The 14,939-nt window shown below is 33.7% G+C and overlaps 1 protein-coding gene across 1 annotated transcript in view; it reads left to right on the forward strand.

Moving 5' to 3' along the window:
* LOC150108572 (WD repeat-containing protein 18) overlaps nt 1-14,939 on the forward strand; it is a 130,862-nt gene that overhangs the window by 74,062 nt on the left and 41,861 nt on the right. Inside the window, exon 8 of the mRNA XM_090416013.1 lies at nt 3,486-3,610. Within this exon, the coding sequence (XP_090272139.1) occupies nt 3,486-3,610 (125 nt within the window). The remainder of the gene's footprint in view (nt 1-3,485; nt 3,611-14,939) is intronic.

The following is a 14,939-nucleotide window of genomic DNA, read 5'->3' on the forward strand; positions in this document are numbered from 1 at the left end:
AAACCAAGGAGTCTGACAGGGATGTCCCCTCTCAGCAGTTTAGAGGATTCTGACTAGTTTCAATGCCATGCATAGCTAACTAGACAAGGTTTTTCTTGTTAGCTATGCATGGCATAGAAACTCTTTTTAATATTTAATATTTACCTAAACTTTTTTTGGTAAATATTAATATTTACCAAAAAAAACTCTTTTTAATATTTACCTAAATTAAATAATAATAAAATGGAATAAAAATTTCCATCAAGGTATTAAACTTTCTCCTACTGTGAACTTAAACACTCTCCTTTTTGCCAACAACCAGATAATAATTACAAATTCTGAAGATAACTTACAGAAAGCTATTTTAGACCTAAATGAGATAGCCAAAGATTAAGGTATGATTATATCAACAGAAAAATCAAAAACTATGACCGTTAAAGGACAATATCCAGGAAGAACTAAGATAGTAATAGATAACAAGATGCATATCAAGGCCTAAATCCTTGATATGCATGATGATGATGATGATGGAATAAAATAGTTGGTTGAATTCTGTCTTTGACATTAATACCAGCAGTTTAAATTATACAGGGATTTTTTTGTATAACAATTGGGTAATTGTTATGAGGCAAAATTTCATACTAGAGAAGATGTGCTAGTACGCTTTTGAAATCCATTTAATTGGACTGGACAGATATTTAAAAAAAAAAAAATTCAAATTAATGGAATTCAAGATCATAGTCCTCATACTTTTGGAATGTTTGACCCATTCATGTTGATTGAAGTTAAAATGTTGCAACAGAGCCTCAGAACTCTCATTGTGTAATTGTTCTTGTTATTTGAATGTAGTTTCTTATTTTTTTTTTTTTTTTTTTGATTAGAGAAGAGGATTGATAAGACTACATCTGATATTGCAAACCTTGTCTTGTTAGCTATGCATGGTATTGAAACTAGTCAGAATCCTCTAGAATGACTTCAAGTTAATTCAGAGCAGCAATTTTAGAGACATTTTATCTATTATCTAGTATGATAGTGAGAGTTCTGGAATCTCACTATCATACTCCAGCTGAATTAGAACAATGGATTAATAAGGCAACTGTCTCAACTGGCATGGAATTTGATTTAAATATGTTGTACTAACAGTCTCTTAATTTCAGTCACAAAAATATAATTTGTTTTTCATTAAATTTTAGATTGCTGGTTCAACCATTTTTATTCAGTATTGGAGTGCATTTTTACTAGTTTAAAAGATAGAAAGGTGAGAATGAAATAATTACATTAGAAACTTGAGTCACTTCTCCATTCTTTATGAGATATGTAGATGTGGGTCTTTCTTAGTTATCTCTCTCTCTCTCTCTCTCTTAGGCAAAATCTCAGAGTAAAAAAAAATGGAACTTCTTAGTTGTTGGATTCTGATTATGTAGAGATTAGAGTAATTATTATTTGGTTCAGAATCCAACATGATCTTCCATCACAAAGGCTAGACTTGCAAACATTATTTAATGTAAATAACTTATTTTATAATTTAATATTCATATAACTACTTGAATTTTGTCTAATATCTAATTATTTAATCAAAGATATATGTATTAATAATGAAAAGACTGTATTAAATATTATTAAGCTATTTTAATTATTACTATGTTAATATTATAAGAACTTGTATTTGATAATTTAACTGCGCATTAATTGAAATGTAAATGTTCTCTATTTATTCCTATTTGTAGAAGTTTAACGTTATGCAATAGCTCAATTTTATTATGTTTTGTTGTCATGGAGATGTATGTAAGTAAGCGAGCACGAGTTTGGAACACCACGTGAGGAGAATGTCGAAAGCTTATCGAAAACAGTTTTAGTAAAAAGAGATCACGAGAACAATTTAGGCGGGAAGAATGGATATAAAAAGGAAGAACGCTGGAAATTAGGATTATTAAGGGAGAGAGAAAGGAGAGGATTGGCATTAGGTTGGAATCGGAGCATTCGGCATTCAGGAATCACAGTGCGATAATAGCGAGTCGGCAAGTCACTCAAGCAGCTAAATAAAGTCTACTAGTCGAGAGGCGGTTAGCTAATAAGTTGCAGAATAACAATTACAGCTACGGAACATCTGAGTGACTACTAAATAGACTAGCAATACTTCAGTTGAGATTTAATTTCAGGGCCGACCTTTCAAGGACACACAGAATCTTGAAATAAAGCACGGAGTTACTAGAGAATAGTAGAGCCTGTAAAGTTGAAGTTTACCGATAGCTGTGTTTAGAATTGTAGTGTCTAAAGAATTAATCGGATGCCGGAAGAGTGAACAACTGTGCATATAAAACCTCAAGTTAAGGAATTATGTTGTGTTAACTTAATTCATGAGTGATCAGTAGTATTTTATGCAACAACGTTTGTTTATGTGTATTGTGACCAATGATTAATTCAGTTATTGCTTAGAAGAATTATTTTAATGAGTGCCGTATAATGTTTAAGTGTTTACGGTTATAAAAGGTGTTTACGTATAAGTAGATGAAGAAAAAAGATTATCGATAAGATTATTCCAACCATTAATATTCCTATACAGAGAAGTGTGTGAGCTTCATCCTAGAATTTCCTTATATTAACAATAACTATTGCGAAGATTAGCTGAAGTGTAAATTTAAAAGTGTTTGTTTGTGAAGAGGTGTTACTGCAATTTTATTTTATTTGGAACTTAAGGAACTGTGAGAAAACTGTAATAGAGATAGCAGAATTACCATTGTCTGAGTTTGTATGACTGTATTGTCAGGAAGGCTGAAGTGTTTCTAATAACTTAATTAGTGATTTGAAGTTAAGTGTAAAATTTGTGATTTTAAAATTAAATGTTTGTTTTTGTTAATCAAAAGTTGTATTTTGCCTGAATCTCTTTTACTGCACCATTCATAAAATATTCGAACCAAAGCGGGTAAATTAAGTAAGTTAAATATTCTCGGCCAGTATATATAATAACAATATATAAAGGAAGGGTAGTCGAGAGTTGGTTTATCTTCAATTCTTGAACTAATTCAGATATAAAGTGCCGCAGTCTTTAAATATAAATTTTCTTTATGTTTGAATTAGAAATCAACTTATCAATTAGTTAAGAACATCGTAATAGTAATTATATCAGATCTAAAATATAGATTGAGAAGAAGTAGGATCCAACATAGTAATGGTTGATTTAAGATAGTCATATTCCTTCCCTTTGATCATTTGCTGTAATAATTGAAATGAAAAAAAAAAATTTTTTTTTTTATTTGTGGAAACAAGTACATTAAAATGTTTTTTGCGTTTATAACTGATTAAAATTTGATTTAAAAATGTAAGGGGAATGGACAGAATTTTCTTTTTGGCAGATAAGGAATTTCTTAAATCCGTGCCCAGCCATAGTGCTTATTTTGTAGTTCTCTCTTATACATGAGCATGTTCAATATGCTGTTAAATTTTTTTTTCTGTTTTTTTTTTTTTTTTTTACTATAAATGTATGTTTTTTATTTATTTTGCATTAGAAAACAGGTAACCTGCTTATCAGTATCAATTGATGGGTTAACTTTGTTATCTGGTTCAGCTGATGAAACTGCCAAAGTATGGGATGTCCCTAGCAAACAGTGTATCCATAACCTGCAGCACAAAGGTATGAATCAGATCAAAGATTATAATGTTTTTCTGATAAATCACTCTGCTTAATGGGAGATGGGATCTAGTAATAACATCTAAAAAGTTAACTGGTTTTGTAAAGGCATTTCTCATCATATTCTTCCAGTTCTTTCTGAATCTTTCAGTTAACATTGAGAGTCAGTATGTCATGCTTTGTATTGTATTTTTTTATTTGAGAATCAGAATAATGTATGCATTGTTTTTTATGAAATACATGAAAAGGAATGATAAAATCTGAGTAGAAATATATATCTTAAAGCTTATATATAGCATCACTATGGAAAACATCTTCAAAGAAAGCATGCCAAGTTCTGAGGGGCAGGGGGGGCCGACTTTGTAAAGGTTCATGTTAATGCTTTCTTTTAGTGTTACGCGTGATCAGCATTTATTTTAGAAATGATAGACTTTACAACCGTGTTATAAATAACTCTTTTAATATCCCAACTTTTCAATCTTCATATTAAGATCATCATCTGAAGCATATACAAATATACAGGACAAGCTAAGTTACATTACATACAGTAAGCTAAAGAAACAATGAATTGATCACAAGTTATTCCACTGGCATGACCTCTAGTGAATAAGAAATAAAATAATAATAATAATAAAAAATAATTATTTATAAACTACATCAAGCTAAATTCTATTTATCATAACATGAATAAACATTCTTTCTTACACCAGTAACAATGATGTCCTATTTTTAGCATTACAATTGTTGTTTTTTATTTAGGATCCTGGATTTGCTACAGTTCTGTTTATAGTTGCTCTTAGAGAGGAAGGTTCCGTGGGTCGAATATATGACTTCCATACGCTTGGGATTTTTAGACCATCATTATTGTTCAGATTGGGGCGGTTGATAATAATCTCACAGGCTTCCTTAAATTTGCGTTCATACCATGTTTTGGTGTGATGTAGACAACTAGTGCTTTTCCAGTCAATTCTATGTAAGGTGTGATCAGAAAGGCCAGCTTCACCATAATTATTATATTTAATGTGTCGTTTATGTTCATTTTGTCTGATAGGAATTATGTGTCCTGTTTCTCCTATATATGGTATGTTACAGGTGCAATAAATACGGTATACTCCAGGGTGGGCCAGTGAATGGAGTGGGTCTTTGGATGAGTTGAGTAAGCTTTTTAATTTTGCAGGAGGTTTAAAGATGGCTTTGAGGTTATATTTTTATAGTTTTCTGTTTATTTTATCTGATGTCCTTTTAATGTAAGGAATGGTTATAGTTTTATTGTAGTCTGGTTTGTCTTCGTTTATTATTGAGGTCTTGTAAGAATTTTGTTAATAGTGTTTTGGCTGTACCCATTTTTTTGAAAAGTATCGCTGATAACTTTAAATTCATCTTTCAGTGCCTGTCCAGGAGCAGATCTTCAGAGTCCTGTTTTTGTTTTTTAGAGTATTAATGACACCTAGTTTTTGTGTTGGGTGGTGGTAGGAGTTTATGTGTATATTTTGGCCAGTATGTGTCGGTTTCTGTAAACAGTGAAGGAAAGATTGCCAGAAGGAAGACGTGTGACAAGTGTATCTAGAAATGGAAGTGTGTGTGTGTGTTTTCTGTTTTTCAATCTCGATTGTGAACTGTATGGATTTGTTTTGTTTGTTTAGGTGGCTAAGGAATGTGTCTAGTGTCTGGCAGCCATGGGACCAGATCGCGAAAACATCGTCAACGTATCTAAGCCAGACTTTGGGTTTTAAAGGAGAGGAATCTAAAGCAAGTTGCTCAAAATGTTCCATATAAAAGTTAGCAATGGGGGGGGGATAATGCCGAGCCCGTGGCTGTACCTTCTTTTTGTAGGTAGAAAGCGTTTTGCCATAAAAAATAACCAGAACGCAATACATGTGCAAAGAGTGCCATGATATCTGGAGGGAATTTGTTCTGTAAAGGAAGGATTGATTGAAGTCATTGATTGGGACATTCATAAAGAGGGCAGAGATGTCAAAACTGACTAATAAATCATCTTTTTCTAATGTAATTCTTTGATGATGTTTATGAAGTGTTGTGTGTTTTTGATATAGGACGGGGAATGACCTACCAACTCCTTGAGTGTTGCTGCTAATTTTTTGGCTGAGTGAGAATTCAGGCTACCTATCCCTTCAACTATAGGCCAGAGTGGTGTATTTTCAGTATCCCGTAAATTCTTGGAGAACGAACGTAGTGTGGAAATAGTTTTTTTGACTGCATCTTCAGGCCATGAAGATGTAATTGACTTAAGTAGTAGTCTCTATTTTCTTTTTTATTCTATTGGTTGGGTTGTAGTTAACAAGTTGGTATGTGTTGATGTCTGAGACTAGCAGATTCATTTTTTCCACATAAGTGGTTCGGTTTAAAATAACGGTGGCAATTCCTTTATCGGCTCTGGTTATTACAATGTTCGGATTTGACTAATGATTTCACCCTTGTTAATTTGTGTTTTGTTAGGTTGCTTGTTATTGTTTTGTTATGATTTAAAATGTTAGCGGTTTCTAAACGTATTTTGTCTGCTATGTTATTTGGGATGAATCTTAGGCCTTTTTCTATGTTACAAATAAATTCAAGTTTGTTTATCGGCCAGAAGTTCATGTTAATGAATGTAAACTATCAGGACCATGCACTTGATCATTTACCTGAGTTTATGCTTTAATTTTTGGCCAAACAAAATATCTTATTAGTGTGATGTCTGTTTGTCTCCATACTTGAGACTTTTTTTTTTTTTTTTTCAACTTTGAAAAGCAAAAGATGTCATGATGTTTTTATATTTAACGAAATGAACTTCCAAGAATGGCAAGAAACCTGGAATAAGTGTACACAGTGGTGTTCACGTGCTTGGACACTGCATACAAAATGTGCATTATGATTTTTCTTGTGGAGCACATTGAAACAAATCATAGTCATATCTGCTTGGCAGTAATTCTCCAGCATACTTAAAAAAACAAACAAGTGAAATTTGATACTGCCTGTTTGCAGTGGGTTTTGTACTTGAGTAAAGCACTGAGCCAAGTATAGGGAACCTTATGCAGCCTTTTGAGGTTGTGGCTTTTCACATATTTTGTGAATTATGTATCTTCATCGTTTACCAATTATACATTCTCAAATGGCATGCATTTTAATTACTTATATTTAAAAAATTGTTATTTTTAAAGTACAGTGTTACAAAAATGAACCTATTATTGATCTGTCCATTGTTCTACTATTGGTATTTCATACTTACCTATTGTTCAATGGTTAGCACTATCATATTATATTAGTCACTAGAAGCCACTATGAACACTCAGCACAATGTCAGCTTGACTTAAAAAAAAAAAAAAAGGCGTAGTTTTGCACATGTTGCTATATTGTGGTATATTGTAATATGTTTGTCCTGTCGTTGTATAACAAGCTGAACAAGTAGAAGTTTTTGTTTAATTAATTTATTAATTTTTTTTAAAATTTCATTTTATATAAATATGCCAAATATGAAGAAAAGAACAATTAAGGAAGAAGAATAGAGTATTTAATGAAGAATGGGAGCTACAGTACTACATGCTTGCAATCAAAGATAAAATGGTATGTTTACTTTGTAATACAGTGATTTCAACAGCGAAAAGATATGATGCTCATCAGCATTATGGTATGCATGAGGAACAGATATATGCAAAATTGGAAGGAGAACCAAGAAAAGCTATACTTATAAATATGAAGTTTCAAAAAAAAAAAAAAAAAAAACAATTATTTCAAGTGATGACAGAACCAAGTAATGAAATTACTGAGGCAACTTATAAAGTAGCATATAATTCATGTCGTACTTTGGAGAAAAGGTAAGCATTGTAGCATGTCTGGCTTTGGATGAAGTTAATAAATACAAATACCTTCCTCTTTCATGAAGAACTATAACTGAACAACAACAACATGAATTAGCTGTCAGTGTTAATGAACAATTTCAAAAAATTTGCCAAAATGAAGATACTTATTTTTCAATTGTCCTAGTGACTCAGCACAAGTTTCATTTTATGTTTGCGTTATAAATGTAGATTTTCAGTGTTATGAGGATCCACTAACTTTGGCTATGCTCATGGGGAAAACACAAGGAATTGATATTCTTAATATTTTAAGAGTAAATGTCAGGAAGCAAAGCTTAATATGTTTAATTTAGTAAGTGTATGCACAGATGATACTTTTTTTATGAGAGGAAAACATGAAAGATTTGTTGCATTGCTACAAAATGAAATACCAAATTCGAATAAATTGTAATTTCATTGTTTATTATGTTGACAGAATCTTTGCGCCAATTCTACTCATTTAGAAGACATTAAAGAAAGTTATTGATATTGTTAACTATATTCAAACAAATGCTTCAAAACATCAAGACCAGTTTTACAATGTGCTTCAAATTTATGAGGAAACATTTCAAGTGTGGATCTTCTTTATCACTCTAAAGTACACTGATTGTCACAGGGAAAAGTTCTTGAAAAAGTTTTAACACTACAAAAACATATTACAAATTTTTACATAGAAGAAAAAAAACTTTGTGAATTTTCTAAAGAGGATTTCTGAAGAAATGCTGCATTTTTAACTTAATGTCAAAACAAAAACCTCAAAATGTTTGTCTACAAGGCAAAACTAAATCAATATGAAAAGTGGTAGAATATTCAAGCTTTTAGGAAGAAATTGGGTTTTATTTCGAAACTTCTTTCCAAACTTGTAATTTCAGCCAAATATTTTCTTGAACTGGCAAAGGTAGTTGAGGAACAGTGCACTAACTAATAAAACCTTAAGAAATTCTGATATTAATGAATATAGCAGCGTCTTAGATTCATTGATTGAAGAATACAATGACAGATTTAAAGATTTTGAGAAATATGATCTCACACTGAAACTTGCTTTCCAATCACATCTGGTTGATGTCTCTAGTGCACCTGAAAATTTACATATGGATTTTTTTTTTCCCCTTTCTTTTAGGCTTGCACGGTGATCCGAATGCATTTTTGAAAATTATGGAGACAACTACTGTGCTTGAATAAAAACTTTAGTTTAATATAACTAAAATCTACAATTCGACGTTTCGACCTTTATGTCAAGGTCATCTTCTGGAGCATACAAATATATACAAGAAACAAGCTGTACTACAATCAAACTGGTTCGTTAAAGACACTGACCAACCGCTACCACAGTTGTTGGCCTGACCTCTGGTGGGAAAAAAAAAAAAAAAATTAAAATTAAAAATAAAAAATTATACATCAATGCTAGAGTCCTATTATTTGTGTTGTCTACTATATACATATATTAACATTATTCCAGCCAGTTGGAGTGGAATGGTTTCTAATACTAGTTTCATACCAAATCAACTGGAAAAGCAGGTGCTTTTCCAGTTGATTTGGTGTAAGGTGTTAAGTGCATGGTCTGAGAGGCCTGCTTCACCATAATGGTTATATTTAATGTGTCTAATGTGTTCTTTCTTGCGTATAGGGATTGTCCATCCTGTTTCACCAATGTACGGTAAGTTACAGGTGCAGCGGATGCAATAGACTCCAGGATGTGCTAATGGGAGGAGAGGATCCTTAGAGGAGCTGAATATGGTTTTAAGTTTAGTGGGTGGTTTAAAGGTGGCATTGAGGTTATAATGTTGTAGGATTCTGTTGATTTTTTCTGATAACCCTTTAATGTATGGGATGGCTATGGTTTTATTGTAATCTAGATTCGTTTTTGTTGTGGTTTTATAGAGTATTTTATTGACAGTAAATTTGTTATAGCCATTATTTATGAATGTGTCACTAATGATTTTTAGTTCTTGTTTCAGGGCTTGCTGGTTAGAGCAAATAGTTGTGGCTCTGTTTTTAAGGGTGTTAATGAATCCATATTTTTGTGCTGGGTGGTGGTATGAATTCGCATGTATATATTAACAATATAGCAAATACGACTAGAAACCAGTAATGTCCTAAATACCAAGAAAACCATACAGAACAACCTGACTAAAACAGAATTAGCAGCAATGAAATCATTAAAAGCCAAACAAAACATAATAATAACGAAAGCGGATAAAGGTAGTGCCACTGTTGTCCTTGACAGGTCAACATACATACTGCAAATGAACCAACTAGTAGCCGATAACAACACATATAAAATGGTAAATTATAACCCAACAAAAAGGATAAAGGATAAAACAGAAAAACTACTAAAGCCCATCACTTCTTGGCCACCAGACACGGTTAAAAAACTCAAACCCCACTACGCCCGACCCCCCAGAATATATGGGGTTCCGAAAATACACAAACAAAATGTGCCCTTTCGACCAATCGTGGAAGGAATAGACAGTCCCAATTACCACCTAGCCAAGAAATTAGCGGCAACACTTAAGGAGTTGGTAGGTCATTTCCCCTCCTACATAAAAAAACACACAACACTTCATAAACAAAATCAAAAACATAACACTCGGCAAAGACGACTTATTAGTCAGTTTTGACGTTTCTGCCGTTTTCACTAATGTCCCCATCAATGACACAATTCTCCTACTACAGAACAAATTTCCGCCTGACATTACGGCCCTCCTTGCCCATGTACTAAAGTCCGGTTACTTTGTGTGGCAAAACAAATTCTTCCTACAAAAGGAAGGTACAGCCATGTGCTCACCATTATCCCCCCCCCCAATCGCTAACTTCTACATGGAAACCTTTGAGCAAAGGGCTCTTGATTCCGCCACGTTACGACCGACAGTCTGGCTCAGATACGTCGACGACGTGTTCGTGATCTGGCCGCACGGGCAACAAACGCTAAACACATTCCTCAGCCACCTAAACAAACAACACAAACGCATATAATTTACGATCGAAATCGAAAACCAAAATTCGCTCCCGTTCCTAGACACACTAGTTACACATCTTCCTTCAGGCAGTCTATCCTTCACGGTCTACTGAAAATCGACACACACGGGCCAATACATACATGCGAATTCATACCACCACCCAGCACAAAAATATGGAGTCATTAACACCCTTAAAAACAGAGCCACAACTATTTGCTGTAACCAGCAAGCCCTGAAACAAGAACTAAAAATCATTAGTGACACATTCATAAACAATGGCTATAACAAAATTACTGTCAATAAAATACTCTATAAAACCACAACAAAAACGAATCTAGATTACAGTAAAACCATAGCCATCCCATACATTAAAGGGTTATCAGAAAAAATCAACAGAATCCTACAACATTATAACCTCAATGCCACCTTTAAACCACCCACTAAACTTAAAACCATATTCAGCTCCTCTAAGGATCCTCTCCTCCCATTAGCACATCCTGGAGTCTATTGCATCCGCTGCACCTGTAACTTACCGTACATTGGTGAAACAGGACGGACAATCCCTATACGCAAGAAAGAACACATTAGACACATTAAATATAACCATTATGGTGAAGCAGGCCTCTCAGACCACGCACTTAACACCTTACACCAAATCAACTGGAAAAGCACCTGCTCCTTACACCGCACAAAAACCTGGTACGGAAGAAAATTTAAGGAATCCTGCGAAATCCTTATAAACCACCCAAATATCAATAACAAAGATGGTATGAAAATTCCAAGGATCTGGATGGCACACATTCAGCCAACCTAATATGAAAGATTCAACATAAGTCAGGACTCTAGCCAATCCACTAGTATTAGAAACCATTCCACTCCAACTGGCTGGAATAATGTTAATATATGTATATAGTAGACAACACAAATAATAGGACTCTAGCGTTGATGTATAATTTTTTATTTTTAATTTGTATTTTTTTTTTTTTTTTTTTTTTTTTTCCACCAGAAGTCAGGCCAACAATTGTGGTAGCAGTTGGTCAGTGTCTTTAACGAACCAGTTTGATTGTAGTATAGCTTGTTTCTTGTGTATATTTGTATGCTCCAGAAGATGACCTTGACATAAAGGTCGAAACGTCGAATTGTAGATTTTAGTTATATTAAACTAAAGTTTTTATTCAAACACGGTAGTTGTCTCCATAATTTTCAAAAATGCATTACATATGGATTTGATTGAGCTCTCAGAAGACAATATTCTGAAATCTATTTGACAGTAAGAAATATCCCACTGAAATATGGAAGAATGCTGTCGAGTATCCAAAAGTATGTTAATATACTCAATGTATGCTGTCTTGTTTCAACAAAACCTACTGTTGTGAATCAGCGTTTTCACACATGGTTCAAATTAAGATGCGCTTGAGATTAAAAATGACAAACAGTCACTGCTAAAGACAACAATAAACCAAATATCTGCTTCCTACCCAGCAATAAGTCATTAAGTTATATACCATTTAGTTAAATAAATTAATGTAAAGCTTGTATTTCTAGAATATAATAAAATAGAGTTTATTAACTTTGGAGATGTTTAGTTTTTAGAACTCCATTCTTGAATTATTAATTTAATGGATTTTTAATGTTGTGATATCAGACAATGAAGGATGGGAAAGAATAATAGTCAAATATGGATATGGAGAAAGTAATGAAAGAGAAGAAAGAATGCTTGAATTTGGCTTGAAGCATGGCATGGTAATTTGTAACACATATTTTCAGCAAAAAGACTCTTCTTCTTCCTTTCTCCCTTTTTACTTTGCGGTGTCGAGGGTTTTCTATTCATTTAACAGCAACCGTACACAAGGATAAGGTGGTTAGCCTTATGCCTCCAAATGTATCCTATGTCTCTAGAAGTGTTGAGTTCTCAAGGCTGGTTTGCTTGCTTGCGGGATGAAAAACCCTGTAGTCCATACCGTATCCAAGACCATCTAACTTGGCTATGTCTAAGAAAGATCCTAAGCTCCTCACATCAGCAACAGGAATTGAACCCAGGACACTCCTTTCTCAGGCATGTGGTTGTGAAGCGCATAGCTTCTCAGCTAAGATTGTAGGAAGTGAAAATGGCAGTCACCAGATGGAAGAAGTAAGAACATGCTATACATGGTACTCATAAACAAGAGATGGGCCACATCAGTTCAGCAATGTCCAATATTTCAAGGAGCAGATGCGGAATCTGATCATAGCTAAGTGATTGCCAATGTCAAGTTGAAACTCAAGTGACAAGTAAAGGCACAGTTTCAGAGTCAGTGGATATGAGGACATTGAGTGAGGAAATTACAGGAAAAGTGTATAGAAAAGTGCTCGAGAAAGTACTGAAATCCATTATGGAAAAGAAACAGTTGGATAGAAACAACAAAGTGGTGTCTGCAATCAAGAAAACAGTAGAACAAACAGTCTCAGAGATGAAAAGCAAAGAAGAGGTGGATCTCACAAGAGAAATTAAAGATAATTCAAGAAAAAAAGCTTTAAAGATTACAAGAAAGTGCTCTGTGTGAATGGAAGAATAGTATAGAGCAAAATGCAGTGAAGCAAAGAAGACGGTTAGGAGAGACAAATCAAAATGGCTAGAACATATGAGGATATAAATACTAAAGTATTTATTGATATATGATTATATATTGATTATTGATATGAGATGATCAGATACAAAAAATGGAGTCCAAAGCAGAGAGAGTCAAATAATGAAAATGACCAAATCTTGATGATTACAGAATATAGGAGAGAGAGAGAGAGAGAAGAGAGATGGACTGTATATTACTGAGAGTTATATAAAACACAGGGAGATGTTGAGGTCTGAAAGAAATTAATTGATGAATTGAGGTAAATATCCCTGCCAAGCACAGATGGAGAAACAGATATACTGAGGGATGAGGTTGTAAAGGCAGTAAACCATCTGAAAATCTATAAAAGCCCTGGAAATGATGAGATCACTGGAGAGATGTTGAAACATTGTGGTGAAGTGATAATAGATGAACTGCACCAATTATGTAACATGGCATGGAAGGAAGGCAAAACACCAAAAGAATGGACAAGATCAATCTTAATATCTATTCACCAAAAAAGGAAGCAAAATGGGCTGCAAAAATTACAGAACAATAGTTCCAGCAAGTCATGTGGGAAAAGTACTTATAATGATATTAACAGAAAGAATAAGGAAACTAATGGAAGAATATCTGGAAGATGAGCAAGCAGGATTTAGAAGAGACAGAAGTACTGTTCACCAAGTACTAATATTAAGTTTAATTGTGGAAAAAGCTCTACGTAAGAATAAAAATGTTTATACCTGTTTTGTTGACTTTCTGAATGCATTTGACAGTATAGATCAGACAGTGGTATGGACTGTACTTGAATCTTATGGAGTAGACAAGAAAGTAATATGTCTTTTGTAGAACATCAGTGACAATGTAGAGGCTTCTGTGAGAAACTGTGGAGAAATAGGAAGATGGTTCCAGACAACAAGAGGCATGAGACAAGGAAAGTCAATATCTCCAAGCATCTGTATCCTGCTTTTAGAAAGGACAGTGGATGTCATAAAGGATAATATAAGAGAATTTCAACTCATGGTACTAAGATAAACAATTTGCAGATGACCTAGTCATTTCAACCTAGAAAGAACAGTGCTGAAGTTAAGTGAAGAAGGAAAGAGATAAGGAATGATAATGAACATCAATAAAACAATGATTGGAGAAAAGAGGATGAAAAGCAATTAAAGGTCAATGGACAGGAGCTGGAAGAGGTTAGGAACTTCACATACCTAGGGAGCAGTATGACTCATGATTTAGACTGTAAGAAAGAAATAAGATCCTGGATACAAAAAGCTAAAGTAACTTACAGGCAATGGACAAGATATGAAAAAGTAAATCAATGAGCCTTCCCATAAAACTGAAACTGGAAACATGCATATGGCCAAGTGCTCTCTATGGTTGTGAGTCATGGGTAATTGTCAAAGACTCTGTGTGATGAATATTGGCTTTCAAAAAAACATGTTATAGAAAGATTCTTTAAATTGGATGGGTACAAACGGTAACAAATGAAGAATTGTATCACAAAGGAAACTAAAGTTTTTTGCATATATCTACAGAATGGATAATAGTAGAATGATCAAACCTTGATGCTTGGCACAATGAATGGTATGAATAGAAGAGGACGGCCAAGGTGAGAGTGGGTAGATGATGTGAAAGAGTGGTGTGGAAAGAGCTTGCAGGATTTGAGTCATCTGATGGTGGACAAAGAGAATTGGCAAAGAATAGTGAAACAGGCATTGGACCCATGAGCAATGATGATGATACCAGTATTCATACTGTATGCATATGACCCCTTTATAAGTTTAGCAAAATTTATTATATGTGAAGTGTGTGGCCTTATGAGGAATCTGTTAAGTAATATGCCACCTTCAATGACTAAAGGTTCACCACCGCTGCATTGAACCTACAAGATTTAGGTATTAAATAGAAATATACTCAGCGTGTTTTTTCAAGTTTACCAAAAAAA

Source organism: Typopeltis vanoorti, chromosome 3, assembly GCF_054136105.1.
Source record: "Typopeltis vanoorti isolate ZY-2024b chromosome 3, IOZ_Tvanoo_1.0, whole genome shotgun sequence".
Taxonomy (NCBI): Eukaryota; Metazoa; Arthropoda; class Arachnida; order Uropygi; family Thelyphonidae; genus Typopeltis; species Typopeltis vanoorti.